We start from the raw sequence: 17787 nt of genomic DNA on the forward strand, positions 1-17787 counted from the left end.
CCTCTTCACTTCTCAATTTAAATTAATTTCTTTATAAGAAAATAACATGGTATATTGCTGAAAAGATCTTCATGGCCGTTTTGGTTTGAATACAATTGCTGTACGCTATATTAAATTGAGCATTGAATAGACTAAGCATAGTAATAATGATGTAGTTTATAGCTATTGTTAAATGATGTATGCACTTTTAGAATTTGTAAATTATCCATAAAAATTTGATGCACATCATGGTAGCACTTTCGATCATCACACAGGGACTCTTTTAAATCACAAGTTTTTCTTGAGAACAAACAACTGCTGAATGTTCATTAGATGAATGTTACAATAAGAGTATCTTGCCAAATGAGAATTTGACCATTACAAGTATTTAACCATTACAAGTATTTGACCGTTACAAGTATTTAACCATTACAAGTATATGTTACTCATCTAATTACTGAAGTACCATTGTACATTAATAATACATATAGGGCCTGTTTCTATAGAGCAGAGAATACGGTTTTGAATACCGTTCTTTTCAAGAACCGTTTTTTCTTGCCAGCAGAAATGGGTCCCCACAAAAAACCACAAAAAAGAACCGATCTTAAAAACGGTTTCAAAAACCCCAATTGATTGCGGTCTCGATCGCAAAGAACCGTTCTGAAACCGGTTTCCGCGGAGCAATTTTTAGCTGCAACACAATCGCGGTCTCAATTTGACCCCAAAAACTGAACTCTGCAGTCTGCTGCACTGGGATGATTGCGGTCATCTCGCAGTCAAACTCGCGCGATAGGACCTAGGCCTAAGTCATTTTTATTTCTCTAGATAGTGAGTATTTTATTTAACTAAAAAATGTTGACCGATGCCATTACGAGGTTCGTAAAAAATATGTGAAGGAAAGAAGATGAGGGGACTTGTCGGGAGTCGGAAGAAAGACTCACGTATAGGCCTACATGTTTTTAAGATTAAGAATATTGTAAAGCGTGTGAAAAATAGACGAGTTCAACTTGACAATATCAGAGGGTGCGACGTACCTATACTTTAACCAAGGACCACAATAACGTTTCAGGTAATAATTCCCCTTCTATGATGAAATGGATGCTATTTCTTGGGGATCGCGCTATGCGAAAAAAAGTAAACATGACCACGATCAAATCGCGCTTCCGCCTAACGAACTGCATTGTGGTGTATATAATGACGTCATTCATAACGAACGCACATGGACGGAACCGGTTTTATTGGAGTAAAAATTGAGCTGCAACGCGATCTTTATTTATAAACAACAGCCGAAACCGGTTTCCAAAAAACCGTTCTTTTTTTATTTTTCAATAGAAACAGGCCCTTACAGTTCATGTTATTGTTTTATGATTACATGATGGCAATAACATTAACACAGTCAGTTGTTGATATCACATGTTATTGTTTTATGATTACATGATGGCAATAACATTAACACAGTCAGTTGTTGATATCACATATGTTTTTTTTGGTGTCTGAATTAGACCATACAATGTGAATGTTCTCATTATGTGAATTGAACACATAATATTAACCTTCAGTAGTTTTAATGCATTTGAGTCTCACAGCAAATGCTTGTAATGAGGTCTTACACAAATGTTGGCCTAAAAGCCCCACATGATTTTAAAGATAATGTACAAATTCCTTACGTGTAATTCATAATTAATTTATGATAGACTTAATCTGATGAAACTTTAATTATTATTAATGTGTCATGTACAGTAGGGTTTGGCACAAATTAACACATTGATTATTGTTTTTTGTCAGTGCCAATAACAATAGTACTGTACTTATATCTAAATAAGAATTGAACTTAGGGTCCTAGGATTGGAAGCTAAGCATGTTGGTGGTTCCCTTTTAAGTGATCCAGTGTGCCAAATTTATTTATGTGTTAAAATTTATTTATTCTTTATACTGGGTAGCCTCTTCAGTCTACCCAGAAGGCCCAGTGTATATATATTATGATGAGTTTGTGATAGTGGCTGTGTGACGTATACTAGTACACTGGAGTACTCCCTCCTCGTCTTGAAAGATGTACTAGGTTCTTTAAAGTGCACATGAGCCAGATGTGTAAATTGGACCTATGGTTTATAGTCCTTATTTATTTAACAATATTTAACTAGGGTGGCACAATCAGTCAAAAAGACTGGTATCCCTTGGGGAGAAGACTTGTTCTACCACCAGAACCATGGAGCGAGTGAGCCTCAAACCCTTTCTGATGTTTATGGCTACGTATTACAAATTATTTTGTGGTTGCCATTTGTATAGTATACAAGAAACAGCATCAGTTGCCATGATAATAGCTGATTGTTGATGATCGCCATGTTTATCTCTTTAAAGTAATTACATTAACCAAGTATAGTGGCACTTTACTCTAGTCAGCCTACAGTTGATCATGGCCTTGAGGCTCCATATTATATTGTGTGCTAGTTGGCGTGGGTTAGGGTTAGGGTTAGTCAGCCTACAGTTGATCATGGCCTTGAGGCTCCATATTATATTGTGTGCTAGTTGGCGTGGATATGAAATTATTGTATACTCATTTAAAGAATATAATTTGAGTGATTTTCCTATAAGGAATTTCAATTCATTACCATATAATTTACAAGCATCTCGCGTAGTCTTTCAATTCAAGCAAAATAAATGAACTGCCAGACGGACACTGGATTTTTAAAAAAATGCCCAGACATCGGACAAGCTAAAGAATTCAAAATGTTGTTTACCAAATTGTTGGTGTGTGTAGGCAAAATTTAGACACAATTATTCATGGGGTTCGTTTTTTGCTGTATAATTTCTAAATACTACTTTTAATCAACCAAGTGACGTTGACTTAAATAAAACTAAATGTGATACTGTGTAAATATAAAGGCATTTAACATTCTACGTTAATCTCCAAATATCTGGTTTTCCGAATGATTATTGTATTGAAACTGAAAACTACTTTTAAAACAACTTTCAGAAATGGTTTGAAAATAATTGCTACTGAAAATGCTTAAAAAATAGTCCGATATACAGTACAGCTGTTATGCAAACATTAACTTTGAGGTCATAAAAATAATTTACTATTTCAATAACTTATGTTTATAAGATTAATATGCATTATATTATTATTATATCAGAACAAAAATTGCAACATCTATTCTACTTTGTATTTTTAAAACACTTTTTGTTTTAGTAGTAGTAATAGTTTTCCATCTATTTATTTTTGTATTTTAGTCAAATGTGGTTGATATTCATGGTTTAGAATGTTTGGATAGTATAATGAGATTGATCATATATCTATCTATCAGTTCGTATAATTAGAGTTCACAGAGCTTGTCTCAAAATAACCCAGAGGACAGATACAATATAATATGAATACAAGTTTGACGTTATTGTAGTTCTGGTAGTATAATCTTTTCTTTTTAGCAAATGATTAGAATTAAAGCCCCATTCCCTACGTTTTTTAGATCTAATTTAAGATCACAAACTATATTTAATGTAAAAATAATACTATATGGTCCTATTGCGATTAAATTTTTCGTCTTTAAACGGTTAAAAATGTGAAAAATAAATCGATTCTAATAATTATAGCGGCCCGCTATAAATCCCAAAATGCATTGCGCGCGGATTGATATTTTTGTTTTTCACCTGTAATTCGCCCACTTTTCGATCGATCGTGAAGCCAAAACAAATGGAAGACTCCTAACTTTTCAGCGAAAATACCGGGTTTTCCCCAATTTGTATCAACGGAGTCTGGCAAAAATAGAAAGACAATTAATGCAGCAACTATACAACGTCAGGCTAGGTATATAGCTAGCGTACGATGTTCGTACGTTATCGATGTTTACCAGCTAGGCCTACAAAACTAAGCCTAGCTAGGCTAGGCCTAAGACCGTCCACGAGAGGTTGATCGCCGCGAGCTACTTAGGTAGTGCATTGTTTCTCACTTTTTATCATAATTTACCATAAAACGTACATTTAAGACAAGGAATGACATGGTTTAATGTTTTTAAAGTGATATATATGTATTATTTTCCAAAAAACGTCCAAAATTGCAGGGAAGGGGTCTTTAAGTTTCAAATGCTTTATTGATTTTATTGTAAAGGTAGCTCATCTTAATACATATAGGGACATTTTTTTTCTCAAATCTTTTTCTTATGACATTTTCATATTACACAACTAATTTAGACAGACTTGATTAAATCATTGTCTCTATCTAATGGAGGATACTACTTCATGGCTATTGTAAATAAAATATTATAATGAGTCTAGGAAGCTATTTTAAATAATTACTATTGTATGTCATAGTGTACATTTATACATTAATAACATTATAATGTCATTTCCTGCGCATTAATTATAACTGATGTGGATGCATTAGTTATAAAAACAATAAAATCGTGACATCAATGTAAATATGTATATGACCTGGTTTGATGCGATAATACTTGCAGTATTTATCACGCATTAAGCTGACCTGGATTTATATTTCCAATTGAATAATATAATTTAAAATTTTGATTGTGATTTATTTTTTCTAAATCATAAAAGATGTGTGAGTCTACCTCTTGCTGTGCTTATCTTTGGAGGCAAAAATTATGCTAAAATGTGTAAATTCATTCATTCAAATTAATTGTTAAATTTTTTGTTTTTTTTAAATTATTATTAACAGTTATACAGCAATTTAAGAGCAGAAAGCAAAAACTTGTGAAGGGCTGCCAACAAACAGAATATACTTAAATAATTTAAATAAATAGTATAGCAATATGATATGTAAAAATAAATTATTATTATTATTATTTTAGTCAATAGAATTTTTGAAAATATCCTGTATCATAGACCTAATTTAAATTTCTATTCTGATGAAAAAACCTTCCTTGCATATTTCAGATTTTTAAAAATGTATTTTTATAAGAAACCTCTGATAATGACTATAATCTTAATTTGATGTCTTTTTATTTACTTTAACCTTGGTTTTCGATCGATACTGCGTAGCAAATTGGAATTCATTTTCTCCTTTGGTTTTAATCAAATTAATCAAACATTACAAATATGAAAGGCTAATGAAACCAACGCATCCAACAGCCCACCAATAATTCTAAAATAGTAACAAGAAAAAATGAGAGGCAAATGCAAATTGGTTGGTATTATTTAGGATTAATACATAATTTACTAAAGTAAAAAAAATATTTCTAAAATTGAACGCCAAGTATTTCATAAAGAGTTGGATTAAAAAAGATAAAATAAATAAAGACAGATCAGGTTAACTTTTGAAATTTAAAACATATTATTTGATTAAGTAGCTGAATCGATTGGTTTTAAGCATTTACTTAAATCTCAATCTCAACAAAATTGCTAATGAAACATTTGGGTTCTCTCACTGGTTTAGTTGCAGGTGGATTGTAACCATAGAAACCTTGTTACTATGCTACGTAAAAGCTATGTACATAAATTGGAATAATATCTCAACCAGAAATTACAAAACACTAATTCAAAAAAATGTATTGTTTTTAGAAATTTACTGGATAGTCAATTTGATGATATCCATATTTGAATGATTTCAATTTTCCTGCTAAAGCTCTGTCTACACTATCAAAAAAAGTGTGATGTGCTCAAATATGGCAGTGATATTCTTAAATATGGTAGTAATATGACATCATTACATTCATATTCGGGCACATCACATTGTTTTGTCACATAAAGTTTGATAGTGTAGACAGAGCTTATTGGGAAAATCCAGACTGATACAATAATAATACACAACAATATAACCTGTGGAAAGTGTATTATTTTGATGTTTAATTGATTTTCAGTGTCTTCCTAATAAATGAACAGAGTACATTATAAATGTGGTATAATTTATGAAATGATTAGTTTATTGATAAACTGTACTGTTATCGCCAAAGCCACAACTTGGATGAATCTCATATTATAAATTCAATTAGCGATTAATATGTCTATATTGTCTGAATATAAACATACATATTGCGGAATATATTACCTAGCAACCAGTTTCATTCATTAACAGAACGTTTAAAATTTAACAGATTTGAGCGTTAAAAATTACTTATGCTCAACCTATTTCTGTGTCGGGTTTAAATCTGCTTTTCTTCTTCTGAACCGAAATGATTTACCATTTATACCAATTTTATTAATGTTGTAGAATAATGACAGAAATAGACTCTCTTTCCAGTAACATGCCCTTAAGAGATTGAGGCTATTATATGCCTATGGAGTATTACAAACCACCTATTATATCTGTTAATCAATATTAATTATTGGAAAGTAATGAAGTGTTCTATACAATTGGCTTTCTTCTTTTCCAATTTGGAGTTCGCAGACCTTGTGAAAAAACATGTTGTTAGTGACGAGTGATAAGAAAAGTGAAATCTGTACATTAATTGAGTCATTTAATGTAGAAAGTGCCGTACCAACAACAAAGTCTTGTAATCCAAAATACTTAGAATGAACATTTCCGAAAAGAGCAATATAACTCATGTATTTACCAACATTTTATGTAAATTTAATTATTTTATAAAAAATATTTAATTAATTAATTAATTTAATGTAATATGTCGCCTATTTGTTATGTCAATAGAATACTGTAATTTGCATCCAAATTATTCCACAAAATAATATATTTATTGATATAAAAGTTTTGTTCTGTCCACGTAGAGCTATTTATTAAGTACACATTGTTCAAATGATAAGTTACTGGTAATTAAGTTATTGTAAATATAGTAATACTATATTTAAAATAACTTAATTACCAGTAGACAATGGTAAAGTCCTGATCTGTTGTTATTATGCTCCACCATTTTGTTATTTAAAGATTTACACCGAGGATTAGTAAAATTAACGTTGGAATTTGCATTTTACATAACACAATAATATACTAATGCGACATTTATATAGCTCTATGTTTGGTGATTATCACACAATACATTAGCAATGTTTTCCATGTTCCGACAACAACTGAATTTACATTAAATTATATTACAATATTTTCAGTAGCTTTTGTGTGTCAGTGGAGTGTTATCTGTTTGCAGTACCTTAGGCTACTACTTGTCAGTATCAATCAATCCTTATATAAATTCATGTACATGCTCTACCACACAAAAACATACGAGATACGATTACAATGGCGGTTACATCCTGCAACATATGCACGGTTAATTCTAATGAACTTTATATGCTGTTTGCGGCTTTCGAATAGAAAACAATCAAATGCAATCGGAAGATTAATCAATTCGAAATCTCTTTGAAAGACGACAATTTCAATATTAAAAACGCAGTCGTCGGAGTTTGGTCTGTTAAGTGCCCGATGATGCGCGACATTAAACAGCCATACAAAGGTCTGGTTTTAGTATCCATAAATTTGTCAATTTTACAGTTTCAAGAAAACTTGCTGTTTAAGAAGAAAGTCAACAAAGTTTAATAATTGTGCAATGATATCAAAATGATACCATGTTGATAGTGAAAATGAGATGCCATCCAATTGGATTTGAACATTTCCTCTACTGGTCTAGTGGTATGGTGTAAATAAAAAAATCAACATTTAAACTTTGTAATTAATTTGACTTATTTATGCGTATTTTTATTAAAATAGATTTAATTTGTTAGGAAATATATTGTACTTTAAATAAACAATAACACAATAAATACATAGTTGCACTCTTTATAATATTGATTCAGTGAAAATATATTGAAACGCTTTCTGAATAGACATTGATTTCAAAGTGTACAAATAAATATTGGAGTAATATAACAAATCGTGAAAATCATTTTTAATAACATGCAACAGCTTGTTTTATAGATCAGTTGAATCATGTCTGCTGGAAATTGTATTTATTTAGCTCCATAGCTAAGAGATGGCAACAGGTTTCATAAAACAGGCAACTGCCCATAAAATGTTCTAGTCAGTATAAAAAAACGACACAATATACATACATACATTCACAATCTACTAGAAAACTTAAATATTTTGATAATATTTATTTTATTTTATTCAATCGAAACGAACAACGATAATTACCGCCACTAACAGGTTTGATACAAACAAAGCCAGGACTGTTTAAAGCACCTTGATTGGTCCTAACATATTGTTATTCATAATGCTTGACCATCAGTTGACATTGTATTGGACTCTAATACCATTCTGGGCTTCGAAGCATAACTGAATGTGGGTCACTAGAGGCACATAGCCCTATATAAACCCCCTAATAAGTTTCAAGTTATTTAAAATTACACTCATCTGTGTAAGGGTACATTCACACTTGTCCCCTAGCTAATACACTCATCTGTGTAAGGGTACATTCACACTTGTCCCCTAGCTAATGTGTAAGAGTACATTCGCACTTGTTCTATTTAACAGAAGACAGCGCGATTTGTCAATTATGAGAAAATCGTATGAAGGTGGTGAACTATAGATTAAGTGTAATAATTCTCCTTTCTGTAATTCTCTAATAAAGCAACTGGCTTGCTTTGGGGACCAAGCTTTAGGGCGAAAATCCCTGATATGACCCCTTCATGGCCATTTCATTTTTCAGCCTCAATGGTCCATAGGGTGCTAGTCCATAACGGTGCTAGTCCATAGCGGTGCTAGTCCATAGGTGCAAACATGATGTAAAATAATCGTATACTGATGGAATAGTAGTATATTGTAATATTACAAAGTAGTTATGCATAAAATGACATATACAATATCATATCGGAAATATCAGTATTATGTTACTACTATATACACAGTAGTGACTTGCATAGTAATATAGTAAATGAATTTGCATTACTGTTGTATGATACAATATTACAAAACAATTGTGCCTCAATAATATTGATTTTGAAATGAATTGGATAAATATACATTGCAATAATGAAGAAGGATGTGGTAAAATGGTTGATTGATTACTTGCTGCTGCTTGTGTAATTGATGAGGCTTGGTTCAAATCCAATTCTGTCCTTGTCGCAATTTCTAAATAATTTAACAAAAGCACATTTTGCTATCAATCCCTGACCAATGTACGTTATCACCAATATTGGATACAGATATACAGGTGGTTAGGATGGTTTGGAGTGTTTTTAGTGTGGTTAGGTTTTTAGGATGGGTAAGCCAAAAGGCACATTTGGCATGCCATATACGTGACCGATTCTAAACACAACTAATTTGAAACAAGACCGTATCTGTAGCCCATGAATACATATCTTTAATTACTTCCGTAGCACTGAATTGAGTTTTGTCAATTAGAATATTTAGTCAATTTCTTCAAAACCAAATAACAAAAAGAAATAATATTTGCTTAGCTTTCTCATTTGATTGCTTTAAGCCAGAATGGTATTAAGTAGCCTAAAGTGGTTTGCCACAATATTCATCACAGAAAAAAATCTGTAGCAGATTTTGCTTATTTTTTTGTTGTTGATTGTAAATTATGCGAGGAAATTACTGTGACTGATTGAGATGGTGCAAAGGAAATAAAGAAGAGATAATTTTTAGATTTGTCCGATTCTTGGCCTTATTGCTTTTTTATTTCTGCCACTCCTTCTCTTTTCTGATATTCTTTTTTTTTTCTTATTGCATCTTTTATGAATTATTTGTTTCTTAATATTTGGATGCAAACTACAAACAACATTTAGATTTATAATTTGATTATTTAATCTCCTTTTATTATAATGAACATTTATTTATTCATTTTTTTTATTTTGCTTCAATATTAATATAATTAATTAACACATGACGCAACTATATTGTAATGTTTGTAATTTATACAGCTTGTAAAATTGCATTAATTATATAGTCTACTATGATACTTTATTTAATGCTAATTTCTTTTTGTTTTTAGGAAAAGATCGAGTATGCTTTTCTTGCGATTTTTACAGCCGAAGCAGTTCTTAAAATAATCGCATGTGGTTTTCTTATGCACAATGGAGCTTACTTACGAAATGCTTGGAATTTACTGGATTTTATTATTGTTCTTATTGGGTAAGTGTACTTTGACAGATTTATTGATTTTCATTAAAAATGACTATTATAAAACTTTAATGTTTTGTTTTATTATAATTGACAACAAAAATCTATGAGTTATTAACCGTTTTATTAGTCTTTTTTAATCTTGTAAAAGACTATTGTAAATTGTGGGATATATATATGTTCTTCGTCAAATGATTTAGCGTATTCTTGTAATCATTATTATAATCATTATCTCTATCAACATTGTCACCCAACATTAACTATTGCATTTTGAATCAATATTTTGATATATTATAGTCTCGTGGCAATATGCATAAAAATTAAACTAAAACATCTTCTAAAATAAGTGGAGCATGAAATTTATTAAAAATATATATAAAACTACAACAGTATGTTGTTTAATTAATTAAAAACCCATAGCCTGATACATACAGTGTGATAACATCTTAGCAGAATATCATACTAATGGCTGATGGGTAACTTGGTTGCCATGGTTGCACTTGAGATTAATCAGATGTTTCAATATGGTGGATCGGCCAGTGGCCTTAAGCAAATTAGACAATGAGAGAGAATCTCTGCATGAAAGGTCAAAGTTGAAAGATACGTTTAATGACATCCTTCTTGTATGGGTTATGTAATCATCATTTTATTTGTTTTCTCTGGATTTTATTTACTACTGAGTGTTTTATAATGCAAAATGTTTTTAATTAAAAATAAGATAATTTTCAATAATGTTAAGTCCTGATAAATTTTAATTATGAAACATTAATTTAAAATGAAAAATAAGACAACAAATGAAAGATTTATATAAAATTAATTTTTTTTTTTTACATATTCTAAAATATTGATACTATATTGTTTAATGTTTATACTGTATGGTCCTATAGTTCACGCGGCCAGGATTTATATTATACCAAAGTAATCAGACTATAACTTGTAAAGCATGTGCTTTAGTTCTCATGCCCTAATTGGTATGTTAAGTACTCGCTGTTGCTGACAAAAATACATTAATGCTCATTATTTTAGGCAGTCTTAATTTTTTCCGGAAAAGCAATGTTCGCAATATGATAATTATTAGATGATCAGCTGAAGTGACAGAGATGTTTTTATGTGGAAAATCCAAACATTTTAAGGGATATAAAATTAAGGGTTTTTAGCAGATATTGCGTGAGCTATTATGATAATGTCATGCATTAATGAGATGATATGAACAGAAATGAACGTTTCACAATTTAAAAACAAGTTATTTATGGATTTCAAATATCAGTCAATCTTGCCATTTAGAAGCTAACGCTAACATGTAACATATCCTGTTGTAATCTGGTAGTATAGGTATTTCCTAGGAGTAGAACCAATAATGGACATTCCAAACTCCTCTCATCCAAACATTGTGGTTGATATGATGTCATGGTGAAACATGTATTGTATTTATTCCTTCCATTTCATCAGGCCTAGATGTATTATACGCAGGGTAAACATCTGATTTACCCTGTTGGTATCAGGCCTAGATGTATTATATGCAGGGTAAACATCTGATTTACCCTGTTGGTATCAGGCCTAGATGTATTATTATATGCCGGGTAAACATCTGATTTACCCTGTTGGTATCAGGCCTAGATGTATTATATGCAGGGTAAACATCTGATTTACCCTGTTGGTATCAGACCTAGATGTATTATATGCCGGGTAAACATCTGATTTACCCAGTTGGTATAGGCCTAGATGTATTATATGCCGGGTAAACATCTGATTTACCCTGTTGGTATCAGGCCTAGATGTATTATATGCCGGGTAAACATCTGATTTACCCTGTTGGTATCTGGTAAAATGCACATCCCTAACTCCATCCACATAGAACTTTGTGGTTGATATGCCGTGGTAATGGAGAATTTAAGGTGAAAGAGAGTATTAGCTGCAATCACATTTGTGTCTGTCGATTCAGACTGTTTTAAATCCGTTCCATGAAGGCTTTCAGCCTAGTGAACACACCATTAATATAGCATGAAGAATTCAAAATTTGTTTCTGATACGACAACCCCCTCCCCCCTCCCCCTATATACAATTAAATAAAAACAGTTAAAATATTTGCGGCATAAGAAATCATGAGTTTGTTGCAACAAAATATTTCCATTATGCATTTCAAAAAGCATTTTATTTTTAACGAGGAATTTAAAATAAAACTGATAAGCTATGTTTGTTAGTCTTGTTTTCATGATTTATCCAGCTCTAAGCATACTCAGCACGATGAGAACGGAATTAAGAATTACTTTTACTGTTTTTATAACGTTGTCTTAAAATCTGATTTCAACATTTTAGAAATGTCGTCAGTTAAATCCTTTTGAAATTGACTTTGCTCTTTTTATAATAGTTTGAAATATCCACAATGTCAAAAGGTCAGAATTTTTAAGAATCATGGAGAATTTAACAATTTGCGATATTTCTTAATATTAGCTTCTGTAATATTAAAAAATGGGTAGTTTTTGTGATTTGGTTTTTAATTGCGAATTTTAATTCATAGCAACTATTTTTATGTTTTTAATTGAAAGTATAATTCTATACTAATTCTTATGGTTATTTAGAATTGATTTTACTGCTGGTAACTATACTTGCATTTTTATCAGTCTTGTCAAATTATTTTCCTATATATATAAATGTTGGATAGATTTTTTTTTTTCAGCGCATCATTTAAGAAATAAAAAAAATAACAAAACATAAACGTGCCGTACGGTCTGCAATATTATTTATGAATAATTTATTTTAAACCTTTTGTCAAAATTATTTTCATTATTCTGACTTTTTCAAGGCCATTTTATAGCACACATTAATTATTAACGAGAGATATATTATTTTTATCGTATCGTAGTATAGACTGTAGTTTATATCCAATTTTTGAGGCAGAGAATATTAAATGTAACTCTTCTTTTTCGTTCCTGTTTCTCCCTTCATCCATTTGCTTTTTCTTCTTTTCCTCCTTCTCCTTTTCCTCCTTCTCCATTGTCATTTTTATTTTAGTGTACCATTAGGTAGGGAGAGATATATTATTTATTGTACTACACTGTAGTTTATATCTACTATTTGAGGCAGAGATGGTAATGTTCATGCTTCACCTTCTTTCCTCCTTTTCCCTCCTTCTCCATTGTCATTTTTATTTTAGTGTACCATTAAGTAGGGAGAGATATATTATTTATTGTACTACACTGTAGTTTATATCTACTATTTGAGGCAGAGATGGTAATGTTCATGCTTCACCTTCTTTCCTCCTTTTCCCTCCTTCTCCATTGTCATTTTTATTTTAGTGTACCATTAAGTAGGGAGAGATATATTATTTATTGTACTACACTGTAGTTTATATCTACTATTTGAGGCAGAGATGGTAATGTTCATGCTTCACCTTCTTTCCTCCTTTTCCCTCCTTCTCCATTGTCATTTTTATTTTAGTGTACTCTTTTTATTCTAGGTGTTTCAGATATAAACGTATAATATTAATTATATAAATTTGAATTGAAAGAAATTCTAAATAATAAAATTGTATTAAAAATGTAAATATTTTGACACACTCACCTATCAAGATCAATAGGGTCATCTCCGGCAAGTGATATTTTCATTGTAAGATTGATTTTAAATAAAGAGACTAGTTCATTTCTTCTGCGTGTTAACTTTCATTTACGGTTCGTTTCTTAATCAATGGATGAATTCATTAATTGAATTTAAGAACAAGAAAACAACTAGATCTTTGATTAATTCTCTTAATCTTACAAGATGATTAAACAATTTTGATACCATATTATTTTGGCAAAGATCTTTTGACCCGCCAAAATGAGGTTACTCATAATAAATCCACTTTTTTTGTTTATATTTCATTTTGTGACTAAAGAGTTCAAACACAAATAAGATCACAAATAAGATAGTTTAACAAGACAATTTTAATCATGTATTTTACCGCCATTTTTCATTTCTACATTTTAATTAACATCGTATCTAAAATTTTAAATGAGAAAATAGATGGTTAATATAATGAATTCTGGCATCTTATTATGTAAATATACCGGTATTTTAACTACTCTAAACACTTACTTTTAATTGTCACAAATGTACTTATATGTATATAATATATTCATCAATGAGAATTTAAATAAACGTGAGAAGAACTCACACAAGACAAAAAAAAAAGAGTTCAGCATTTGATTGTAAATTGAGGGGTGTGATTATTGAGATTTGACCGTTCAAAATTCTGAACTGACCAATCAATTTCAACATGTCCGACGTTTTACTTGGCATTTGGAAGTACATGCTTAAACTAACAAGTTTTCACAGGGGGACAAGATTCTAACAAGTGATGAGTTCATGTAAAGTTAAAGTAAGGGTTGAGGCTAAAAATGATAAGAACAGAAGATTATGGGTTTAAAGAGCTTTACAAAAAACTCTCCTACGCAATAGATTCTGGAACATTTTAGTTGAGTTGAAATGATGGTATAGTCTAACACGAATCATTTAAATCTTTTAGTTGAGTTGAAATGATGGTATAGTCTAACACGAATCATTTAAATCTTTTATTTGGAGAGATTAGAAGAAGAGGGGTTGACAGTAAGTTTAGAAAGTGGTCATGATTTTTTTATAATATTAGTAGCCTATCTAAGAAAATGAAACGTTTATAATATTAGTAGCCTATCTAAGAAAATGAAACGTTTATAATATTAGTAGCCTATCTAAGAAAATGAAACGTTTATAATATTAGTAGCCTATCTAAGAAAATGAAACGTTTATAATATTAGTAGCCTATCTAAGAAAATGAAACGTTTATAATATTAGTAGCCTATCTAAGAAAATGAAACGTTTATAATATTAGTAGCCTATCTAAGAAAATGAAACGTTTATAATATTAGTAGCCTATCTAAGAAAATGAAACGTTTATAATATTAGTAGCCTATCTAAGAAAATGAAACGTTTATAATATTAGTAGCCTATCTAAGAAAATGAAACGTTTATAATATTAGTAGCCTATCTAAGAAAATGAAACGTTTATAATATTAGTAGCCTATCTAAGAAAATGAAACGTTTATAATATTAGTAGCCTATCTAAGAAAATGAAACGTAAAACATTTTTTCTTTAAAGTAAACATTTGTTTTCTTTGTAAACTGGTTTAAAAAAAAAAAAAAAAAAAAAAAAAAGTTTTATAAACGTTTGTTTTCTTTTGTAAACTGGTTAAGTTGTACAGTACTTAACAGTATTGATTTGTATCCGATACTAAATGTACTAAGTCTGATACTAAATGTACTAAGTGAAAGTATCTGATACTAAATGTACTAAGTGAAAGTATCTGATACTAAATGTACTAAGTGAAAGTATCTGATACTAAATGTACTAAGTGAAAGTATCTGATACTAAATGTACTAAGTGAAAGTATCTGATACTAAATGTACTAAGTGAAAGTATCTGATACTAAATGTACTAAGTGAAAGTATCTGATACTAAATGTACTAAGTGAAAGTATCTGATACTAAATGTACTAAGTGAAAGTATCTGATACTAAATGTACTAAGTGAAAGTATCTGATACTAAATGTACTAAGTGAAAGTATCTGATACTAAATGTACTAAGTGAAAGTATCTGATACTAAATGTACTAAGTGAAAGTATCTGATACTAAATGTACTAAGTGCAAGTATCTGATACTAAATGTACTAAGTGCAAGTATCTGATACTAAATGTACTAAGTGCAAGTATCTGATACTAAATGTACTAAGTGCAAGTATCTGATGCTAAATGTACTAAGTGCAAGTATCTGATGCTAAATGTACTAAGTGCAAGTATCTGATGCTAAATGTACTAAGTGCAAGTATCTGATGCTAAATGTACTAAGTGAAAGTATCTGATGCTAAATGTACTAAGTGAAAGTATCTGATGCTAAATGTACTAAGTGAAAGTATCTGATGCTAAATGTACTAAGTGAAAGTATCTGATGCTAAATGTACTAAGTGAAAGTATCTGATGCTAAATGTACTAAGTGAAAGTATCTGATGCTAAATGTACTAAGTGAAAGTATCTGATGCTAAATGTACTAAGTGAAAGTATCTGATGCTAAATGTACTAAGTGAAAGTATCTGATGCTAAATGTACTAAGTGAAAGTATCTGATGCTAAATGTACTAAGTGAAAGTATCTGATGCTAAATGTACTAAGTGAAAGTATCTGATGCTAAATGTACTAAGTGAAAGTATCTGATGCTAAATGTACTAAGTGAAAGTATCTGATGCTAAATGTACTAAGTGAAAGTATCTGATGCTAAATGTACTAAGTGAAAGTATCTGATGCTAAATGTACTAAGTGAAAGTATCTGATGCTAAATGTACTAAGTGAAAGTATCTGATGCTAAATGTACTAAGTGAAAGTATCTGATACTAAATGTACTAAGTGAAAGTATCTGATACTAAATGTACTAAGTGAAAGTATCTGTTTTAAAGACATAAGGAAAGAGAATATCTGAGCGTACTTTAAACTGTAATGACAGCTTTTTCAACTTCTTGCACCATATTTGGAAATTAAAATGATACCAGACGGGTTAATTAAAATTTAGTAAGATTATATTGAAGTTGTATTGTTTAATATAATAGTGCATGTTCATATACAGCTTGATTTCATTTACATGTTAGTAAGAAAAGTAATACATTATTAACAGTTTCAGACTTTTTATCCAACACTTGCATGCTTTCTAAAAACAGTTCACTGTTAATGGACCATGATTTATTGCAGGCAATGACACACTGATGTCTTTTCTGATGTTTACTCAAAAAGACATGATTGCTGTTTGTAGAACTTTTAAGTAAAATTTGATAATTGCACCGTAGAAAGATTTCATTTCAAAATGTTCTTGATATTTGGATTGGAAACTGATTGGGAAACTTTTTTATAAAAATGTTTGAAATATTACATATTGTATTAGGAAGTATGAGATGAACTGGACATTTTACTGAATGTTATCCAAGGAGGTTGATATTGTTGGCAGAGATTTACCTTTTCCACAAATGTTTTAGTAAAACACTCTATAAATAGAAATCTTATAATACTTTTGTTATCAAGATGGCAAGTAATAAATTGGCCTGATTATCAAATGTATTGTAAACCTTTATCTATTCATTTTCACTAGAAAAAATGTAATTTCTGTATAAAAAAGGTCTGGTTTCTCAAAACCATTTTTTGGAAATAATGTTTTATGATTGATCGACACTTTACTAAAAATATATTGCTGTTTTTTTATACAAACACTTACCATTGTTGGAATTTAGAATGTTAAATTTAAATTGTTTATTTTGTTTTCGCTATGTTATTTTTGAAATATCTTATTTGTTTTTATTTTTCAACAGGATTATTAGTACGATTCTGACGGACTTAAATACATCACAAAGTTCAACACTAGATGTTAAAGCATTAAGAGCCTTTCGTGTTGTCAGACCATTACGACTAGTTTCAGGGGTTCCAAGTAAGTATAGACTTAACATTTTGATAAGAAACCCTTACAAATCACATTGTTTTTAAAGTACATGTTTGTATTATTCTATGTCTAAATATTAATTATGCTGTAAATTGTACTGTTCTTGAAAAGAATAAATATTACTTACTATTTTAAGATTGTTTAGTTGTGGCATTAAGACTATACTAGGAGGTTTGACATGAAAATATACTATATATTTTTGGAACAGTATGAAGACTATATATCATTCCTGCTAACAGTCAATATAGCCAGCCAGTGCTAGATAATTAGTGTCCCCAATCGAAAATAAATTTCTCATTTTTATAACTAATTGATAAGATGGCCTGTCGTACAAATTGTTTTATAAAGTCATATTGATG

The 17787-nt window shown here is 30.2% G+C and overlaps 1 protein-coding gene across 7 annotated transcripts in view; it reads left to right on the top strand.

Moving 5' to 3' along the window:
• LOC140058619 (voltage-dependent L-type calcium channel subunit alpha-1D-like) overlaps positions 1–17787 on the top strand; it is an 87186-nt gene that overhangs the window by 11830 nt on the left and 57569 nt on the right. For all 7 annotated transcript variants that reach the window (XM_072104306.1, XM_072104308.1, XM_072104307.1 and 4 more), the window contains exons 4-5: positions 9813–9952; positions 17301–17416. In XM_072104306.1, the coding sequence (XP_071960407.1) occupies positions 9813–9952; positions 17301–17416 (256 nt within the window). The remainder of the gene's footprint in view (positions 1–9812; positions 9953–17300; positions 17417–17787) is intronic.

Source organism: Antedon mediterranea, chromosome 9 (assembly GCF_964355755.1).
Source record: "Antedon mediterranea chromosome 9, ecAntMedi1.1, whole genome shotgun sequence".
Classification (NCBI taxonomy): Eukaryota; Metazoa; Echinodermata; class Crinoidea; order Comatulida; family Antedonidae; genus Antedon; species Antedon mediterranea.